The sequence below is a fragment of the Symphalangus syndactylus genome, chromosome 2 (genome assembly GCF_028878055.3).
Source record: "Symphalangus syndactylus isolate Jambi chromosome 2, NHGRI_mSymSyn1-v2.1_pri, whole genome shotgun sequence".
In the NCBI taxonomy this organism is placed as follows: domain Eukaryota; kingdom Metazoa; phylum Chordata; class Mammalia; order Primates; family Hylobatidae; genus Symphalangus; species Symphalangus syndactylus.
In genome coordinates, this window is record NC_072424.2 from 38,847,609 (window position 1) to 38,865,217 (window position 17,609).

Sequence of the window (17,609 nt, forward strand, 5' to 3'; positions counted from 1 at the left end):
ACTCACTTCAGCAGCTGAGGACTCACAAACGTGAAGATGTCATTCACTAGCTTCAGTAGGAACGATTTCAGGAGCACCATGTAGAAAGTTTTGAACAGGGCCTTGATCAACCAGGATTTTGGAGCATCTTTTTTGGTCCCAGACTTCTTTTTTTTCTTTTTAACATCTTCCTAGGTACAAAACCAAACGACAGTGTCCACAGAGTTATGTCTGTTCCTGGCCTGAGCAGCTCCAGGGTGGTCAGCCTGTGAGCCCTGTGGCCTTCTCTGTACAGGTTTTGATCGTCTCTCCCTGGCTTAGTTGCTTCTGCCCTTCTAGCTGCCTTCACCGTTCCACGGTCCTGCTCCTAACTGATACTTGTAATCTATTTTAGATTAGAAAACTGGGCAACTAAGCTGGTAAGAGTCCCACGTAAAAACAGAGACCCATCTGCGTGGGCGCCTGAGAGGCAGTCCTGAGAGTGAAGGGCCTGGGCTTGATGCTGAGAGGCCCTTTCTGTTCTTTTCATGCTTGTTCTTTTCATGGTTGCTGTGAGATGTTATGGGTTGAATTGTATCCCCACCCCTAAAAGCTATGTTGAAGCCCTAAGCCCCAATACCTTAAAATGTGCCCTTATTTGGAAATAGGGTCTTTGCAGATGTAACCAAATTAAGATGAGGTAACTGGGGCCCTAATGCGGTATGACTGGTATCTGTACAAGAAGAGAAGAGACAGACACAGGGAGAAGATGGTCGTGTGATGGTCAAGGCAGAGGTCAGAGTGATGCATCCAGAAGTTAAGGAATGCCAAGGATTGCTGGCAAACACTAGAAGGTGGAAGAGAGGATGCTACCCTCCAGGTTTCAGCGGGAGCGAGTCTGATATCTTGACTTCAGCCTTCTGGCCTCCTAAGCTGGGGACAGTACATTTCTGTTTTAAGCTATCCAGTTGTGGTACTCTATCATGGCAGCCCTAGGAAACGAATACATGGGGCATTACGATTCAGTCACCAGCCTCTTTGTCCATGCTTTGGCCTCCTCATTACATCCTCCTGAGTCTCATCTTGCCCCAGATTCCAGCTTGTCAGCCTACCAGTGCTACTGTCTCACAATGCCTTTCACCGAGGTCCCATCTGATGGGTCTCCCTTGCTGGGACAACTGCCCTGGCCTCCCTTCCACCTTCCACTTTTGCCCCCAATTATCCATCCTCTGGGGAGCTGCCCAAGTAAGCTTTTCACAACACGAATCCAATCTCATTACTCCTCTGCTCAAAACCTTCCGCTTCAGACAAAGTCCAGATTCCTTACTGTGGCCCACAGGGGGTCCACATAGCTTAATCCCCGTCCACTTCCTTGAGGCCATCTCACCCCATGCGCACCCTCTCCTGGATCTTCTTGCCATTCCCTGAGCAAGCCAAACGTGTTCCCCTCTCAGCCTCGCATGCCTGCTCCTTCTGACTGGAACACACTTCCCTCTGACTGTCCCTCAGAGGGCCTGATCTCATCATTTGAGTGTCTGTTCAGATGTCATCTCCTCTGAGAAGCTTCCCCTGTCACCCTGTCTCAAGTCGCACTTCACTCCAAATACACTATTGTTTTATTTTCTTAATAGCTATTATTACTTTCAAAGAGTAACCTATGTGTGGGCTTACTATATATTTTCTAGCTCTCAAAAGATGAGCACTCTTTTAGTGCCCAGAATGGTCACTGACACACAGTTGTGCTCAATAAATATTTTCAAGTGAATGAATCAACAAATTGGCTGCTTATGCTAATTTGTAACAAGGTGCAAAATCTAGAAATGCTAAGGTATTATTTTTTTCAAAACCACGTTTCATTATGGAAGATTTCAAAAGTACCCCAAAGGAAAGAGAATAGTACATTACACCCCATGTATCCATCACTAAGGTAGTATCAGTATTGTAAATACCATTAATAATATGAAGTGCACTGAGAAGTATGAAGTGCTATAAAAATGTAAGGACAGAATCGCCATGATGCTGATGTACTCTTGCCTGAAACATGCAGCGTGCTCACACAGACACTCAAGGGAAAGTTACCAGGACAAGGACATCTTGGCTTTGACTCTGATTCTTGTTCAAGCCAGGCAGCCTGGCTCCAGAGTTCTGCTGGGAGCTCTTCTGCTGCCGTCTCTGGAGTGCCCGCCTGGCTTTCTGCAGCTCTCTCTTCATGTGCGTTTCAAATTTGCTCACTAATGTCTTGGTTTTCATCTCTTCATCAACTTCCCAGACATCTTCGAGTGTCAGAGGATGCTTGTAGCCTTTCAGAATGATGCTGGAATAAGAGCGAACCACAGGCTGAGACCCCCGAGGCTGGGTCAGAGGCTATCTCCACCACTTCTATCAGAACCTCCCTCCAGGTTCTGGGATAGAGGGACAGAAGAATGGGACTATCCCCATCTCCTGGCCCTTTGAACTTGACAGAGGAGTGGGGAGAGCAGCAAAAGGAATGGGTGGGGGCAAAAGAATGTGTTAGAAGACAAGAGAAGGGGTAGAGAGCTAAAAGAGCATCACCTTACCCTGCTCTTGCTCCTTCCTCCTCAAACACTGGCTGCCTCTCTGCCACTCTGGCATCTCCTTGGGGGCCTCCTTGATGCCCTCAAGAAATAAAGCAGCCCCTGTGGCATCTTTGTTTTTTTGTGTGTGTGGTTTTGTTGTTATTGTTTGTTTTTTGTGGTTTTTTTTTTGAGACAGAGTCTCACTCTGTTGCCCAGGCTGGAGTGCAGTAGCGCAATCTTGGCTCACTGCAACCTCCGTCTTCCGGCTTCACAGTGATTCTCCTGCCTAAGCTTCCCAAGTAGCTGGGATTACAGGTGTGCACCACTGCACATGGCTGCTTCTTCTTCTTTTTTTTTTGTTTCTGTTGAGACAGAGTTTCGATCTTGTCACTAGGCTGGAGTGCAGTGGCGCAACCTCAGCTTACTGCAAGATCCGCCTCCCAGGTTCAAGCGATTCTCCTGCCTCAGCCTCCCAAGTAGCTGGAATTACAGGCACAGGCCACCACACCTGGCTAATTTTGTATTTGTAGTAGAGACAGGGTTTCACCATGTTGGCCAGGCTGGTCTCAAACTCCTGACCTCAGGTGATCCACCTGCCTCTGCCTCCCAAAGTGCTGAGATTACAGGCGTGAACCACTGCACCAGGCCCCCAGCTAATTTTTGTATTTTTAGTAGAGACGGGGTTTCACCACGTTAGCCAGGCTGTTCTCCAACTCCTGACCTCAAGTGATCCGCATATCTCAGCCTCCCAAGGTGCTAGGATTACAGGTGTGAGCCACTATGTCCAGCCACTGTGCCATCTCTCTTGATCAGGGCTCTTAGCCAGGAGTTTGAGAATATGGATGGAAAATAAATTGTATATATGTTTAGAGACATGGTCTTTCTCTGCCCAGGCTGGAGTGCAGTGACACAACCATAGCTGACTGCAGCCTCAGACTTCTGGGCTCAAGTGATTTGCCTGTCTTGGCTTCCCAAAGCGCTAGGATTACAGTTGTAAACCACCACACCCGGCCTAAATTATATTGTTATTTGTAATAGCATCTAACTGAAATCTAGCATTTAGAAATCCTTTCCTTCCTATGGAATTTTGCTCTTGTCGCCCAGACTGGAGCGCAATGGTGCGATTTTGGCTCACAGCAACCTCTGCCTCCCAGGTTCCAGCGATTCTTCTGTTTCAGCCTCCCGAGGAGCTGGGATTACAGGCATGTGCCACCATGCCAGGCTAATTTTTGTATTTTTAGTGGAGACAGGGTTTCACCATGTTGGCCATGCTGGTTTCAAACTTCTGACCTCAGGTGACCCACCTGCCTCAGCCTCTCAAAGTGCTGGGATTACAGGCATGAGCCACCACACCAGGTTGAGAAATCCCACCTGTTCTCATAGCTCACTTATGCTCAACACTACTTTAAAATTATGGTCATTATTAGACTCATCACTAGATCTTGTTATTTAATGCATTAATAAAGAAGTACATGTATTACTAAATCACACATTTGTTTTTTAAATATTTTGGTAACTGTATTTCAGTATATTTGGTTTTCTTTAGAATCCAATCTTTCATTTTATTTTATGCATTTAAAACACTTCCTGAGAAGGGATTCATAGACTTCACCAGCCTGCCAAATGGGTCCCTGCAACTATAAAGGCCAAGGGTGCCTGCTCCAGATCCTCTGGTAGTCCAGGCCAGCTATTTCACCCCTTACCCTCCAAACCTGCCTCCAAATTTTGCCTTTCCTGTCCTACTGCCTCCTTCCTCTTCTCCTGTGGGACCCGCAGGCTACCGAAAACAAATCCCCCTCCATCTTCTCCTCAGCATCCAAACCTACCCAATGGAGGGCTTGGATTAAGTTGGTCTGTAAGTTTTAACACTCTCTGACTCTAAGTAGAAGAGAAATGGAGGTCGCAGGAGGCATTTTTTAAAAATTAATCTTTAGGCTGCGCACGGTGGCTCATGCCTGTGATCCCAGCACTTAGAGAGGCCAAGGCAGGCAGATCACGAGCTTGAGTTCGAGACCAGCTTGGCCAACATGGTGAAACTCCATCTCTACTAAAAATACAAAAATTAGCTGGGCGTGGTGGCTCACACCTGTAATCCCAGCTACTCGGGGGGCTGAGGCAGGATAATCGCTGGAACCCAGGAGGTGGAGGTTGCAGTGAGCCAAGATTGCACCATTGCACTCCAGCCTGAGTGATAAGAGTGAAACTCCATCTCAAAAAAAATAATAATAATAAAATAAAAAATCTTTCTGACACTTTCAGAGGAGTGAGAGAATAAGGGTACAGACAACCCATACTCCAGGCTTTCCTACCTGTCATACCAGCTGTAGGTAATGCTACTCAGAAATGAAGCTGTGGATGATGGATTCTGAAAGACACAAAAAAATCGAAAAGTAAACCAATTGGAGACAGGAACTGCATGGGACTCTAAAATCAGAAACTGATTTTTTAATGATATAATGTTGTGCTAGAAACTAGATATGATGTTAAAGTCAGCTTATCAACATGTGTTTATTTGGAGACCCTAAGCCACTAGTAGAAGGATAATCAGATTTTCTGGCATAGATATATGAATGAATTAACTATGCTAACAATGGGTAGGTGAAAGTAAGTCAGTATTTTAATACTCTCATCACTATCTGTTTCCTTGTCATAAAATTGTCTGTACTACCTTATTCTGGGCTTGTGGGGCCTCCGTGAGACCCAGACATCTTAAAGTTATATTCGTTAAAATATCATCCAATTAAGTAATATATGAGATGGGCATATTTAGAATCTCACATTTGATGACCCATTATTTTCTGAAAATGCTGAAAAGATCAGGATCAGGATCTGGAATCCGTAGGAGATGAAGAACAGGCAGGAGTAGGCTAGATTAGAATTGTCACCCTATGAAGAAAAAAACAAAGAGAAAAAATGAGCCTTTTGTCCAAATGAAGTCTACATGGCCCATATATATCAATGCTTGTGATTAAAGCCCATGATCAAATCCCTCTAATACAATTCAATCCTGGAGCTCAACTTGATGCCACTTACTCTGGGTTAGAGGTTGCCCCGTGGTACCTCCTCGTGTCATCCACTCTTTTTTCCTTACCTGTAAGAGTGTCCGGATCAGAGTCTGAAATTGGAAAGTGCCACAGAGTATTGAGAGAATCCAGAATAGGGACAGGAACCAGGAGTTTTTCTGTACACACCATTGTCTGCTGTATTGGATCAGCAAAACCAGGAGCTGGAGAGAAATTCACATGATGTTCTGAAGAATACTGCCACTAACCGAGGACTGAGGGGAGAAGGATGTCAGAGAACATGGGAAGAAAGGAGGGCTGAGGGAGGAGACTGTCGTGACTAATCTGGCCAGGTAGAGAGCACACAGATGCCAGGTTGAACATGTCCCCCCCATGCCATCCAGCTTTTTCTTTTAGTGCCTCATCTCCATGGACCACACTTGAGTGGGATGCTAGCCAAGAATGTAGAAGGTCACTGTCTGCATTTTAGTGGAGTTACTCTGAAAGCTAGAAAAACCCTTCCAAGACCCACGAAAATTAATTTCAGACATTGCAGTAGTAAGGGTGGAAGGCAGGTTCTAATTAATTAGGTGCAAGGTGTCTGTAGCTTGATTTTCTAATATAAGATTAAGCAATTAATTTTTTTAAAAAATCTTGCCTTGTATCATCTCACTTTAGATATAATAAATTAAATGTTGATTTCCTAGACCTAGTGCTGTGCTCCTAAAACAGCATTCTGGTGGGGAAAGATCCATGATTTATAACATTTGCCCAGGGAGGATTGTGCCGAGTGCATGGTCTAAAGGAGCCACTGCTACTGAGGCCTAGCTGACATTGCTCTGCCTGAACATAGGTTTGTGATTGCCAGACACTCTGATTTTTCAATAAAGTTTGAAAGTTCAAATAATTATGTGTCATTAGTTGCCACTGAATTGATGGCAACTAATTCAATTGTCATTGAAACACTGTCTAGGCCCCACCCCCCGAAAAATTGCCTGTAAGAGACACATTAGTTTTTTGATATCAAGTTTATATAAACTCTAAGCTCACTGATCCATTGTTTAGAGTCATCAATCAATTTAAAAATAATATTTACAGCATTTAAAATATTCTTTTACATCAAGAAAGTTAGCTCTCTTCTGTGACCCTTAGATGGCAAGATATGTGGACGTAAGATATACATCTTAGTCATGAAAGCTAATACTTAACCTAGGGAGAAGGCTCTATACATTAATGCTCAAATGAAGATGAAAAGCTAAAATTTGTTTCACCCCATTCCAACCAAACTTTGCCTCACTATGGATCCCGTGAAAAAGACAGATGACCTTGGAATTAATTTCATCCCCAAAGAGTACATTTCAGCTAGATGCCTATGGGTAATGAAAAGGTAAACAGGGCAGAAGTGGTGATAGGTCTTACCCACGTGCCTAGGTAGAGGCTTGGATTGGTATATCGAACGGCAGGGACTGTGGCTTGTCCAGAGTCTTCTGTGAGTACAAGGGCCAGCTCTATGGCTGCTAGAATAAGAAGAAAACCAACGAATACCTGAGAAGGGAAAAAGATCACTGTTAGGAGGATATCATTCTTTATAAGGCTCTTAGAACAGAATGGTTTCCAGTGATGGATAAGAAAAATGGTATGCAGCGATTCAGATAACACAATAAATATTTCTGGAAAGAATGGATACATACAGTTCAAGTGATAGAATAATGTTCAAAGTATGCCATGATCATTGTTTTTGAGGAATGCTGAGTGTTAAGTTTTAAAATACGTCCGCAGATTTTTTGATATTCCTCTCTTCAAAGAGCAGAGCTTAATTCCCCCTCCCTTGAGTGTGGGCTGGGGACTTAGGGATGTACTTCTGGTGAATAGAAAATGGCAGAAGTGACAGTGTGTGACTTCCAAGGCTAGGGCATAAAAAGCAATGTGGATTCTTTCTCCTTGTTCTCTGTCTCCAATTGCTCATTCTGGAGAAAGCTACCAGTCCAGTCACGAGGACACTCCAATAGCTCTTTGGATAAGTCCACTTGGTAAGGAACTGAGACCTTCTGCCAACAGCCAGTGAGAAACTGAGGCTTCCTGCCACCAGCCATGTGACAGTCATCTTAGAAGCAGATCTTTTAGCCCCACTCAAGCCTTCACATGCCAGTAGCCCCAGATAGCACATATTAACTTCAACCTCCTGAGAGACCTTGAAGCAGAACCTGGGTAAGCTGCTCCCAAATTCTTGATCCATAGAAACTGTTAAGATTTAAAGAATTCTTTTTTAGCTGCTAAGTTTTGGGGTATTTTGTTATAGAGCAACAGAAAGCCCTAGGTTTAAAAGGCACTATTCCCTTTCTTAGGCCATAGGTTTTTTGTTTTTGTTTTGAGACGGAGTCTCACTCTACCGCCCAGGCTGGAGTGGTGCAGAGGCGCAATCTCGGCTCACTGCAACCTCCACCTCCTGAGTTCAAGTGATTCTCCTGCCTCATCCTCCCGAGTAGCTGGGATTACAAGCGTGTGCCACCACACCTGGCTAATTTTTGTATTTTTAGTAGAGACGGGATTTTACCATGTTGGCCAGGCTGGTCTCAAGCTCCTGATCTCAGGTGATCTGCCCGCCTCGGCCTCCCAAAGTGCTGGGATTACAAGCATGAGCCACCACACCCAGCCCCAGTCTTGATTCCAGATAATGCCAATCAATATTTGTCCTGTGAGCTCAGAAGACATGATACACGTTACACTGTTCTAAAGGCCCACATCCCCACCTATCGGGGGGAAAAATTACTGCCTCCACTGAGTATACCAGCATCTTAGCCATCAAAACGAAGATATTCATGTGGCACCATCTCCCCTCCCCTCATCCTTTTATGCTCCTATTCATCTACCCTTATTCATTCTTTTAAGTCTCATTTATCCAGAATGGCACAGGCAGAGATAATGGGTCCTTTGTAATGAAAACCAGCCAAGGAAGGAGATGAATCCACCTTTACTTTAACTAATGGGATCACTGCTATTATTTAGTAAGGAGTTGAGTCAAAGACATGTTAATAACTGAAATGCATTTTTTCAAGTATGTAATACACTATAGGGTGTTTTCCTCACAAGAGACTATGAGGTTTCGGGGAAAAAAAATAGCTTTATAGGCGGTAAGCTACGGTTGCCTTTAGGTAAATTAGGAGGTAAAATAGAGCAAGCTAGAGCTAAGGCACATGCCCTTGGAGATGACTAGAGGATACTAACCAGCAGCCTACTCCCCAGGCCAGGGAAAAGGAGGGGGCCTTGCCATAGGCTTATATATATTAAACTCGTACAATGGATTTGAAATACACTGAGCAATTCATATCAAAAAACACCAGTTAACTTTATAAAGAACTTCTACAAAGTAATTTTTTAAAATACCCTAATAACTCAATGTAAAAAAATGAGTATATAATATAAATGGATTAGAAAAACACAAAAGACTTTTAAACGTATGAACACATGCTTAACCTCATTAATATGAGAATACAATTTGAAAGTATATACAATTTGAAACATAACATTTTTGCCTAACCAATTAGCAAACATCAAAAAATGTGATACAAAGTTGATGAGACCAAGGAAAGCCTCTTTGAGGGCAGTTTGCACTGTGCATAAAAATTCTGAGTTCACATATCCTTAACTCAGTCATTTCAGTTTTGGGAATTTATCCTATAGACACACTTGTATACACAGGTATATACAAAGCTGTGTATTACAGCATTGCTCATGATGCAAAATATTAGAAACCAAGAAATTCATGTCATATAGGACACATAAATTATGGTACATTCAATAACAGCATCTCAAGGAATCATTACCAAGAAAGAAGCAGACCTTTTGTGGGATTGAGCTGGTTGTCTCCCGGTAATGTGGAGGGGACTGACTTCATCCTGGCTTTTTGATATTTTTACATTTGGAGAAATTGTACATATTTCTATAAGATCTTCTACCTAGATACTTAAATCTTAAAGCCTTAGCCATTTTTACAGTCCAGCTCTTAAATTTTCCTCCACCTTTTCTTTTCTTTCTTTTTCTTTTTCTTTTTCTTTTTCTTTTTCTTTTTCTTTCTTTTTTCTTGAGACGGAGTTTCACTCTGTCACCCAGGCTGGAGTGTAGTGGTGCTATCTCACTGCAACCTCCGCCTCTCAGGTTCAAGTGATTCTCCTGCCTCAGCCTCCCAAGTAGATGGGATTACAGGTGTGAATCACTATGCCTGGCTAATTTTTGTATTTTTAGTAGAGACGGGGTTTCACCATGTTGCCCAGGCTGATCTTGAACTTCTGACCTCAGGTGATCCACCCACCTCAGCCTCCCAAAGTGCTGGGATTACAGGCGTGAGCCACCGCACCCGCCCCTCGCCTCTCCTTTTCAACAACATGAGTGTGAGTCTAGCTCGTCTCCAAAGCCTGCCTTACTCTAAAGCATCCAATTCTAGGGACTCTTTCACCAATGCCTGTGACTCGTGGCCCTGATGAAAGTTATCCATCCTTGCAAATGACATATGAGGAGGTGTCCCACTCAGAGGCTCTCTCATCTTCCTTCCTCTGTGGATCTATTTATTCAGGAAAGCCCTAATTCTTCCACTAGTCCCAAAGTAAAACTACACACTTCTGCAGAGAAGAGCACAGTGAAGAATGAAGATCCAGGAGAAGAAACAGAAGACCAGAATCATGTTCTCTCCGGCCCAGCTGTGTGTAATTAATGACAGATTTCAGAGACAGAAACACCGCAGCCTCCAGGAGCTGCAAGAACTTTCCAATACCCTGAGTCTTAGCTACAAACAGCATACAAGCTAGTTACAGAGAATGAAATCTAAGAGGTGGTAGAAAGCCAACTGACCAAAGAATAAGCAACAGTATGACTCAGGGCTCAGCATCTACAGAATACCCAGGCCTCTACTCTTCCTACCGCCAGGGATGCCTGGGGAACACATCTGGAAGCCTTCCAGTGTGGATCAACCATTCCCAGAAAAGTCAGACCTGGCACACAGAAGACTAGAACAACCAGTCCCGGAACAATCAGTTTCATAAATGTGGGGAGGAATCTTGGTAGTCCTGCATGCAGCTCCAGTGAGATTCTCCTGCCAGTTTTTGGAACCTGTCTTGGAAACTGCTGGGGAAAGCTGTGATGTAATACAGCAAACCACTAAGTATTTCAGTGCTTCGCAAATCATAGATTTATTCCTAAATTACTCCATGAACATGCAGCCTGAAAATGTGTGGAGATGAATATATTAACTCAATTTCAGTCTGGGTAGTGGCGGAATTCTTCCTTTTTCCCTCCCTCCCTCATAGGATTTTTCTTGTTTTACAGCTCTGTATTCTGCCTTGATATACTGGTTTTCATTGTACCTATTGGGTCGATTTGGGGGGTGGGATATGGCTGAAGTCTAATCAAAGATGTTTCAGTAACCTTGGCTGCATGGTGATATCAGTACGAGTTTGGCTGCTTAGGTACAAATGAATAAAATATTCACAAAAAAAGAGAAACAGGCAGATTTTTATGTGCTAAAATGGAGGAGCTCTAAGATACAGAAAAGCACATAAGGGACACTAGCATTTGTGTGAAAAAATATATGTGCGTAGCTGTTTGTAAAAGCACAGGCTATTTCTGGAAGGAGATATAAGGAACTGCTATCAATGGTTGCCAACTAAGACAAGAATGAGTGACTAGAGTACTGGGTACCCTTTTGTCCTTTTTTTTTCTTTTTTTTTTTTTTTGAGACAGGGTCTAGCTCTGTCGCCCAGGCTGAAGTGCAGTGGTGTGAACGTGGCTCACTGCAGCCTTGACCTCCTTGAACTTGTCAAGTGATCTTCCCACCTTAGCCTCCCGAGTAGCTGGCACCACAGACACATGCCACCATGCCTGGTGAATTTTTTTTTATTTTTTGTAGAGATAGGTCTCACCAAGTTGGCCAGGCTGGTCTCGAACTGCTGGGCTCAAGCAATTCTCCCACCTCAGCTTCCCGAAGTGTTGGGATTACAGGCGTGAGCTACTATGCCCAGCTCCTTTTGTACTTTTTGAATTTTGTGATCCTCTGAGAATTATCTGTTCAAAAGATAAGTTAAATACACTCACACCCCCATTAAAAAAATAAAGAAGTGATATGAACAGACAATTCGCAAATGAAATACACTTAACAAATTTTAAAAAATTGCGTTAGTATTCATAAAAATGCAAAGTAACTCAGTGAGATGTCATGTTTACACATAAAAGTTGAAAGTAACTCAATGCTGACAATGGTGCAGGGACATGCACTTTAACACACTGTTGGCAGGAATCTAGGTTGGCAGCCTGCCTGGGCGACAAAACGAGACTCCGTCTCAAATAAAAAAAGGGGGGGAGTAAAATATCGATACATGGATACATGGTACAGCAATGGTACAGCATGGATAAACCTTGAAAACATTGTGCTAAGTGAAAGAAGCCAATCAAAAAAGACCACATATATAATTCCATTCATATGAAATGTCTAGACCAGGGAAATCTATAAAGACAGAAAGGAGATTTAGCAGTTGCTAAGGATAAGGGGAATGAGGAGACAGGGTTAAACAGAATGAAATGTTCTAAAATTGACTGTGGTGATGGTTGCACATATGTGTTAAGATACTGAAAAAAACTGAATTGTATTTTTTTTTTTTTGAGACAGAGTCTGAAGCTGGAGCGCAGTGGCACAATCTTGGCTCACTGTAACCTCCACCTCCAGGGTTCAAGTGATCCTCATGCCTCAGCCACCTGAGTAGCTGGGGTTACAGGTGTGTGCCACTGCACCAGGCTAATTTTTTTTTTTTTTTTTTTTTTTTTTGAGACTGAGTCTTGCTCTGTCACCCAGACTGGAGTGCAGTGGCATGATCTCAGTTCACTGCAACATCCACCTCCCAGGTTCAAGTGATTCTCTGCCTCAGTCTCCTGAGTAGCTGGGATTACAGGCATCCGCCATCATGCCCGGATAATTTTTGTATTTTTAGTAGAGACGGGGTTTCACCATATTGGCCAGGCTGGTCTTGAATTCCTGACCTCGTGATCCACCCACCTCGGCTTCCCAAAGTGCTGGGATTACAAGTATGAGCCACCACGCCCAGCCGAATTTTTTTGTATTTTTAGTAGAGATGGGGTTTCACTGTGTTGGCCAAGCTGGTCTCAAACTCCTGACCTCAAGTGATCCACCTACCTCGGCCTCCCAAAGTGTTGAGATTACAGGTGTGAGCCACAGCGTCCAGCCTGAATTGTATTAAATGAGAGAACTGTATGGTATGTAAATTATATCTCAATAAAGTATTTTGTAAAAGAGTTAACTAATAGCTTTTATTAGGATGGGATATTGGTTTGCTAATTAACCAGCTGCTTCTTGGAAGCTCCAGAAAGTGGAAGAAGCCTCCCAACTTGATTGCTTCTCACCTGGAACAATGACTCAATTCCAAGGGTACTGAGAATGTAATTAAATGTTCAGAGTTGTTTAATGTTCAGAATGTTCAAAGTCTAACATATGTTTCTTTCCTTTTTATTTTTATTTTATTTTATTTTTTTAAGAGATGGGGACTCGCTATGTTGCCAGGCTGGCCTCTAGTGATCCTACCACTTCCAGCTTCCAGAGGAACTGGGATTACAGGTATGTATCACTGAGGTCAGCTCTAACATACTCTTGAATCAACCACTATTCCTAGAATGCATTTAACACCAACATTCAACAAATGTTGAATTCCATCTGAGTGTTTGAAACATGCTAGGTCCTGTGATGGGCACTCAGGTCAACAAGGGACACAGTGACACCGCCCCAAGCTCTGAGACTGTTCTTTTTTGAATCAGAATCTAATAACACCCACAACCAACCCCGACCTCAAAGTGTCAAAGTGAAATCCACTTCCTTTGGCCAAGCTGTTTCCTCCTTTTAAGGTTCCAGGTAACCCGAGTCATTGTTAGGTATGCTAGTAGAACAATGGAATCTAGTTTGCCTTTCTTTTTTTTTTTTTTTTCCTCATTTTAAGTTTTAAAATCCTGTTGAAAGATAAGGACTGATAGAGGCTGGGTGCGGTGGCTCAGGCTTGTAATACCAGCACTTTGAGAGGCTGAGGCAGGAGGGATCACTTGAAGTCAGGAGTTCGAGACCAGTCTGGCCAACATGGCGAAACCCCGACCCTACTAAAAATACAAAAATTAGCTGGGCATGGTGGCGTGCTCCTGTAATCCCAGCTACTCGGGAGGGGTTGAGGCATAAGAATTGCTTGAACCCAGGAGGCGGAGGTTGCAGTGAGCCGAGATCGTGCCATTGCACTCCAGCCTGGGCAACACAGTGAGACTCCATTTAAAATGGTAGTAATAATGATAATAAGGACAGATAGAAAAAAAAACAAAAGTAGTGAAAGGAAGCAGATGGAAGATTTTATGAGATAATTTTACAATCTCGAATGAGGGTCTTGGGTTCCCACAAGACCCCTCCCTGAGTGAGTTGGTGCAGCTGGCTGAGGGCTCCTCCCCTCCTGGCCCCTCCTGGGCCTCTCCTGCAGACCTGTCCTTTGCATTATTTCCCTACTCGTGCTTGTCACTGTGCACACTTACCCTTTCTCCTTCTACTGTGAGTGATCATCCTGACTCATCGAATACGTGGAGAAAATGGAAACCTTATTTCAGACCCAAGTTTTTGAAGATGAGTGATAGTTGGATTGCCTCAGTGGGGCAGGAGATCCATTATCTAGCTCATTTTCACGAGGTAGATGCCAACCGAATTACAGTCCACTGATTTATTAGAGCTGTTTAAAGACAGGTGATCCAGTGTTCATTTCTCAAATGCTATAAAGATAATTTGATTGATTATATGCCCTTTGTGTTTAGGGAACCCAATATCCACAAGAATTAAGAGTCACCATTCTTATGCAAAAATCAAAGCCACTTTGATTTAAGAAATGCAGCAAGGGACTCGTGAGAATTAGGGTAGATGGAGAGAGGGAAACCTAGAGCCTGGCTCTACCTGAGACAACGGCACCTGGGACAGCTGCTTAAAGACAAGGAAGAGGACACCAACCACCAAGAAAATGTCTGTACCGTGCACCAAGGAATTAGAGTCCAGAAACAGTGGTGTTAATTTTACCTGCTTAGCAAGGTAGAGTTTGGTGGTAGCGGATCTCTTGGTCCTGGATTTATACACGTGGAGAAGCTGCCAGGGGGCCAGGAGCCATAGGAAGCCCAAGGGAATCCACACCAGAACAGTTTGCTCAAAACAAAGTGGCAGGTCTGCCTCTGGACTGTCCAGGAATGAGGAATTCTGGAGACCAAAAGGGAAGGATTGTTGCATACATGCATTGTGAAGACAGAAAACCACCCTGCAGCACATCCCACTGCTTTCAGACAATTTAAACTCAACTCCATATCCATATCCAGCCTTACCCTTTAACTATACCTATTTTCCTATTTGTGCACATTGATACAAATTTACCATTTAATGACAAATGTAGTTACTTTCTGGCCAACCCACCCTCTAAAAACCTGTCTTCTTGTGAGTCTAAATGAATTTCTGTACCAGCTATTCTGAGTAAACCTCACCACTGCATTTGCCAAATTATAGGATGAAGAAGGACTGTTCCCCGGTTTAAAGGAGAGAATAGTTCCCTGGGATATAAAAAATTATTCAAGTTTCTAGCACTAACTGAACTCACTGGCAGATATTCAAACATGCAGGCGCCATGCAGGGAGAATGCTTAGTCATACTGTAACTTTTGCTCTCTGATGGCCCAGAGTGCTTACATTAAAAACCTGGCCAGTTTCACCACAGCAGTGACAACAGCATTGTTGGACAGAAGGCTTCCAACTAGCAAGTTTGTTTGTTTGTTTTGAGACAGAGTCTCGCTGTCGCCCAGGCTGGAGTGCAGTGGCGCGATCTTGGCTCACTGCAGGCTCCGCCCCCCAGGGTTCACGTCATTCTCTTGCCTCAGCCTCCCGAGTAGCTGGGACTACAGGCGCCCGCCACCTCGCCCGGCTAATTTTTTGTATTTTTAGTAGAGACAGGGTTTCACTGTGTTAGCCAGGATGGTCTCGATCTCCTGACCTCGTGATCTGCCCACCTCGGCCTCCCAAAGTGCTGGGATTACAGGCGTGAGCCACCACACCCAGCCCAACCAGCAAGTTTTGTGCAGTCCTTGCATTCTGCGATAAATGGAAGTGTCTTTTGAAGTGGAAGTTGGGGGGTGGGGGGTGGGTACCAATTCTTGTATCTGAGTCACGTGAGTGTAGATTTTTCTCTTCCTATAGTTAAAAAATGTTTTATATGGTTATTCGTACAGACTCTTTAAAGAATTGCTGTGATACCCTGACCAAGAAAGTTTGTCAGGTAGTTCTCAGAAAGAATTCTCAAGAGATGGCCTGTCTAGATACTACAGCCCATGAAGACCCACCTTGCCGTGGTATACACCCCTGGCCTTGAGGGTCTTGGGACCCACATCCTTTCTAAGACACGAGGTGCTGCCCAGGTGCTCTGCTATCTCATCCCTGCCCCTCTCACCTCTATATAAGGTTATCAAATGTTAGAATTCAGAAGAATCACTTAAGATACTTAAACTACATTTATTGCCCCAGGTGATTCTGACGCTGAGGCTAGGAGTTTGCAGATGACACTTTCTCACTAAACCCTTACTAAAATCACTAAATCTCAGGTCCTTTTTTGTTTTCTATTCCACTAGACCTTTGATACTGTTGATTGGCCTCTATCTCAAAATTTTTTGCTATCTATGACTCCATAATGTTACACTGTTCTTGTTCACTCTCTAAGTGGTGTCTCTTCTTTTCCTTAAAAACAGTATTACCCAACTCTAGTTATTCAAAAATTATTTCAGTGCTCATGATGCCCAAAGTTGCATCCCTAGACCCAACTTCTAGTCCATATCATTAGTTGCCAGTTCTTCTAGAACTTATCATTATCATTTCAACATCAACATGTCTCAGCAAGACTCAGTCACGGACCTTCTCTTCCTTCTACTAGCAAAGTATGCAATAACAATTCTCCTTCCTCACACTGATTAAATTGGAAGGTTTTTACCTGTTTCTCTTTAGAGAAGGCAATTTTGCAACTAGCTAGTACAAGAGTCTGATATAAGAAAAATATGACAGAGAATAATTTGCATTACCTTTCCCAGATCTTATATCCCTTATATCCTCTGGAGATATTATGAATTATGCTTTCTAAAAAGCCTGAGCTTTAGACCAATTGCACATCTAACATTTCTGGTTCTTGTTGGTGACCACCCTAAGTTAACTAACTACCACTTGTTCTGAGTCTGAGAAGAGTCAATATGAAGATAAATGTAATTTCTCACCCAAAAAGTAGAGTTGCAGAACTTCTCCAGCATGATTCCTGGACTGCGCCTGGAACGAAGACTCTTCTATTAATATGACTGTGTTGTTTCTTCTTTACTTGTTTCGTCAAAGAAAGTGGAACAGGAATTATCTACCATTCTGATGTTCTGAGTAAAGGACGACCTTTCATCCCAACCATTTAATCGTTAACCTTGCCTAGGTGCATGTTACATTGAAACAGTGGATGGACATGTGACTAAAAAGCCCTAGGGACAGGGAGACTCACCAGTTCCCAAAGTACAAGAAGCCTCTGTAAGAGTGGCCGTACATAAAAGGAACCACTGAAAGATGTCACCAGAGCTGGCTAACAAATCAGCAGTGCACAGTCTTTCATTTTCCTAAGGACATATGCCCCACAAAGGGCAGCATCAGTAGAGGGGCAGGCACCCCTAAATGTGCAGTTTCACTTCTGCTGCAAGATCTTAGAGTTTACAGAAATGTGAAATATCCTTCTTCCTTAGATTTTTAATTAAAAATATAGAACCTAAAACATGGTTTAAACATGATGTAAACTTTCTTTGAAGAAGTCAGGTTATAAAACAGCTTATCCAGTGTGAGCCCATATGTTATATACATAATACAGGCTTTCAAAAGGTCTATTTGCCTGATAGGTAGTATGCCAAATGGGAATGAAGCCTTTGCCAGGCATTGTAAATATGATGTCATAATAAAACATCAGGGCCAGGGGAGAGAGATGATTCTGTAAACAGAGTGGTGGCATCAGTCGCTAGAAACTGTCATTGACCCAACCTTTTCTTTTTTT

The 17,609-nt window shown here is 43.3% G+C and overlaps 1 protein-coding gene across 1 annotated transcript in view; it reads right to left on the reverse strand.

The window, feature by feature from the left end:
* Nucleotides 1-17,079, reverse strand: part of ABCC2 (ATP binding cassette subfamily C member 2) — a 59,954-nt gene extending 42,875 nt beyond the window's left edge. Inside the window, exons 1-9 of the mRNA XM_055252099.2 lie at nucleotides 17,073-17,079; nucleotides 16,807-16,855; nucleotides 14,589-14,762; nucleotides 6,917-7,042; nucleotides 5,587-5,721; nucleotides 5,274-5,381; nucleotides 4,805-4,860; nucleotides 2,038-2,272; nucleotides 7-170 (exon numbers count right to left, since the gene is read on the reverse strand). Coding sequence (XP_055108074.2) covers nucleotides 7-170; nucleotides 2,038-2,272; nucleotides 4,805-4,860; nucleotides 5,274-5,381; nucleotides 5,587-5,721; nucleotides 6,917-7,042; nucleotides 14,589-14,762; nucleotides 16,807-16,839 — 1,031 coding nt within the window. The 5' untranslated portion in view covers nucleotides 16,840-16,855; nucleotides 17,073-17,079. The remainder of the gene's footprint in view (nucleotides 1-6; nucleotides 171-2,037; nucleotides 2,273-4,804; nucleotides 4,861-5,273; nucleotides 5,382-5,586; nucleotides 5,722-6,916; nucleotides 7,043-14,588; nucleotides 14,763-16,806; nucleotides 16,856-17,072) is intronic.
* Nucleotides 17,080-17,609: the final 530 nt, after the last annotated feature.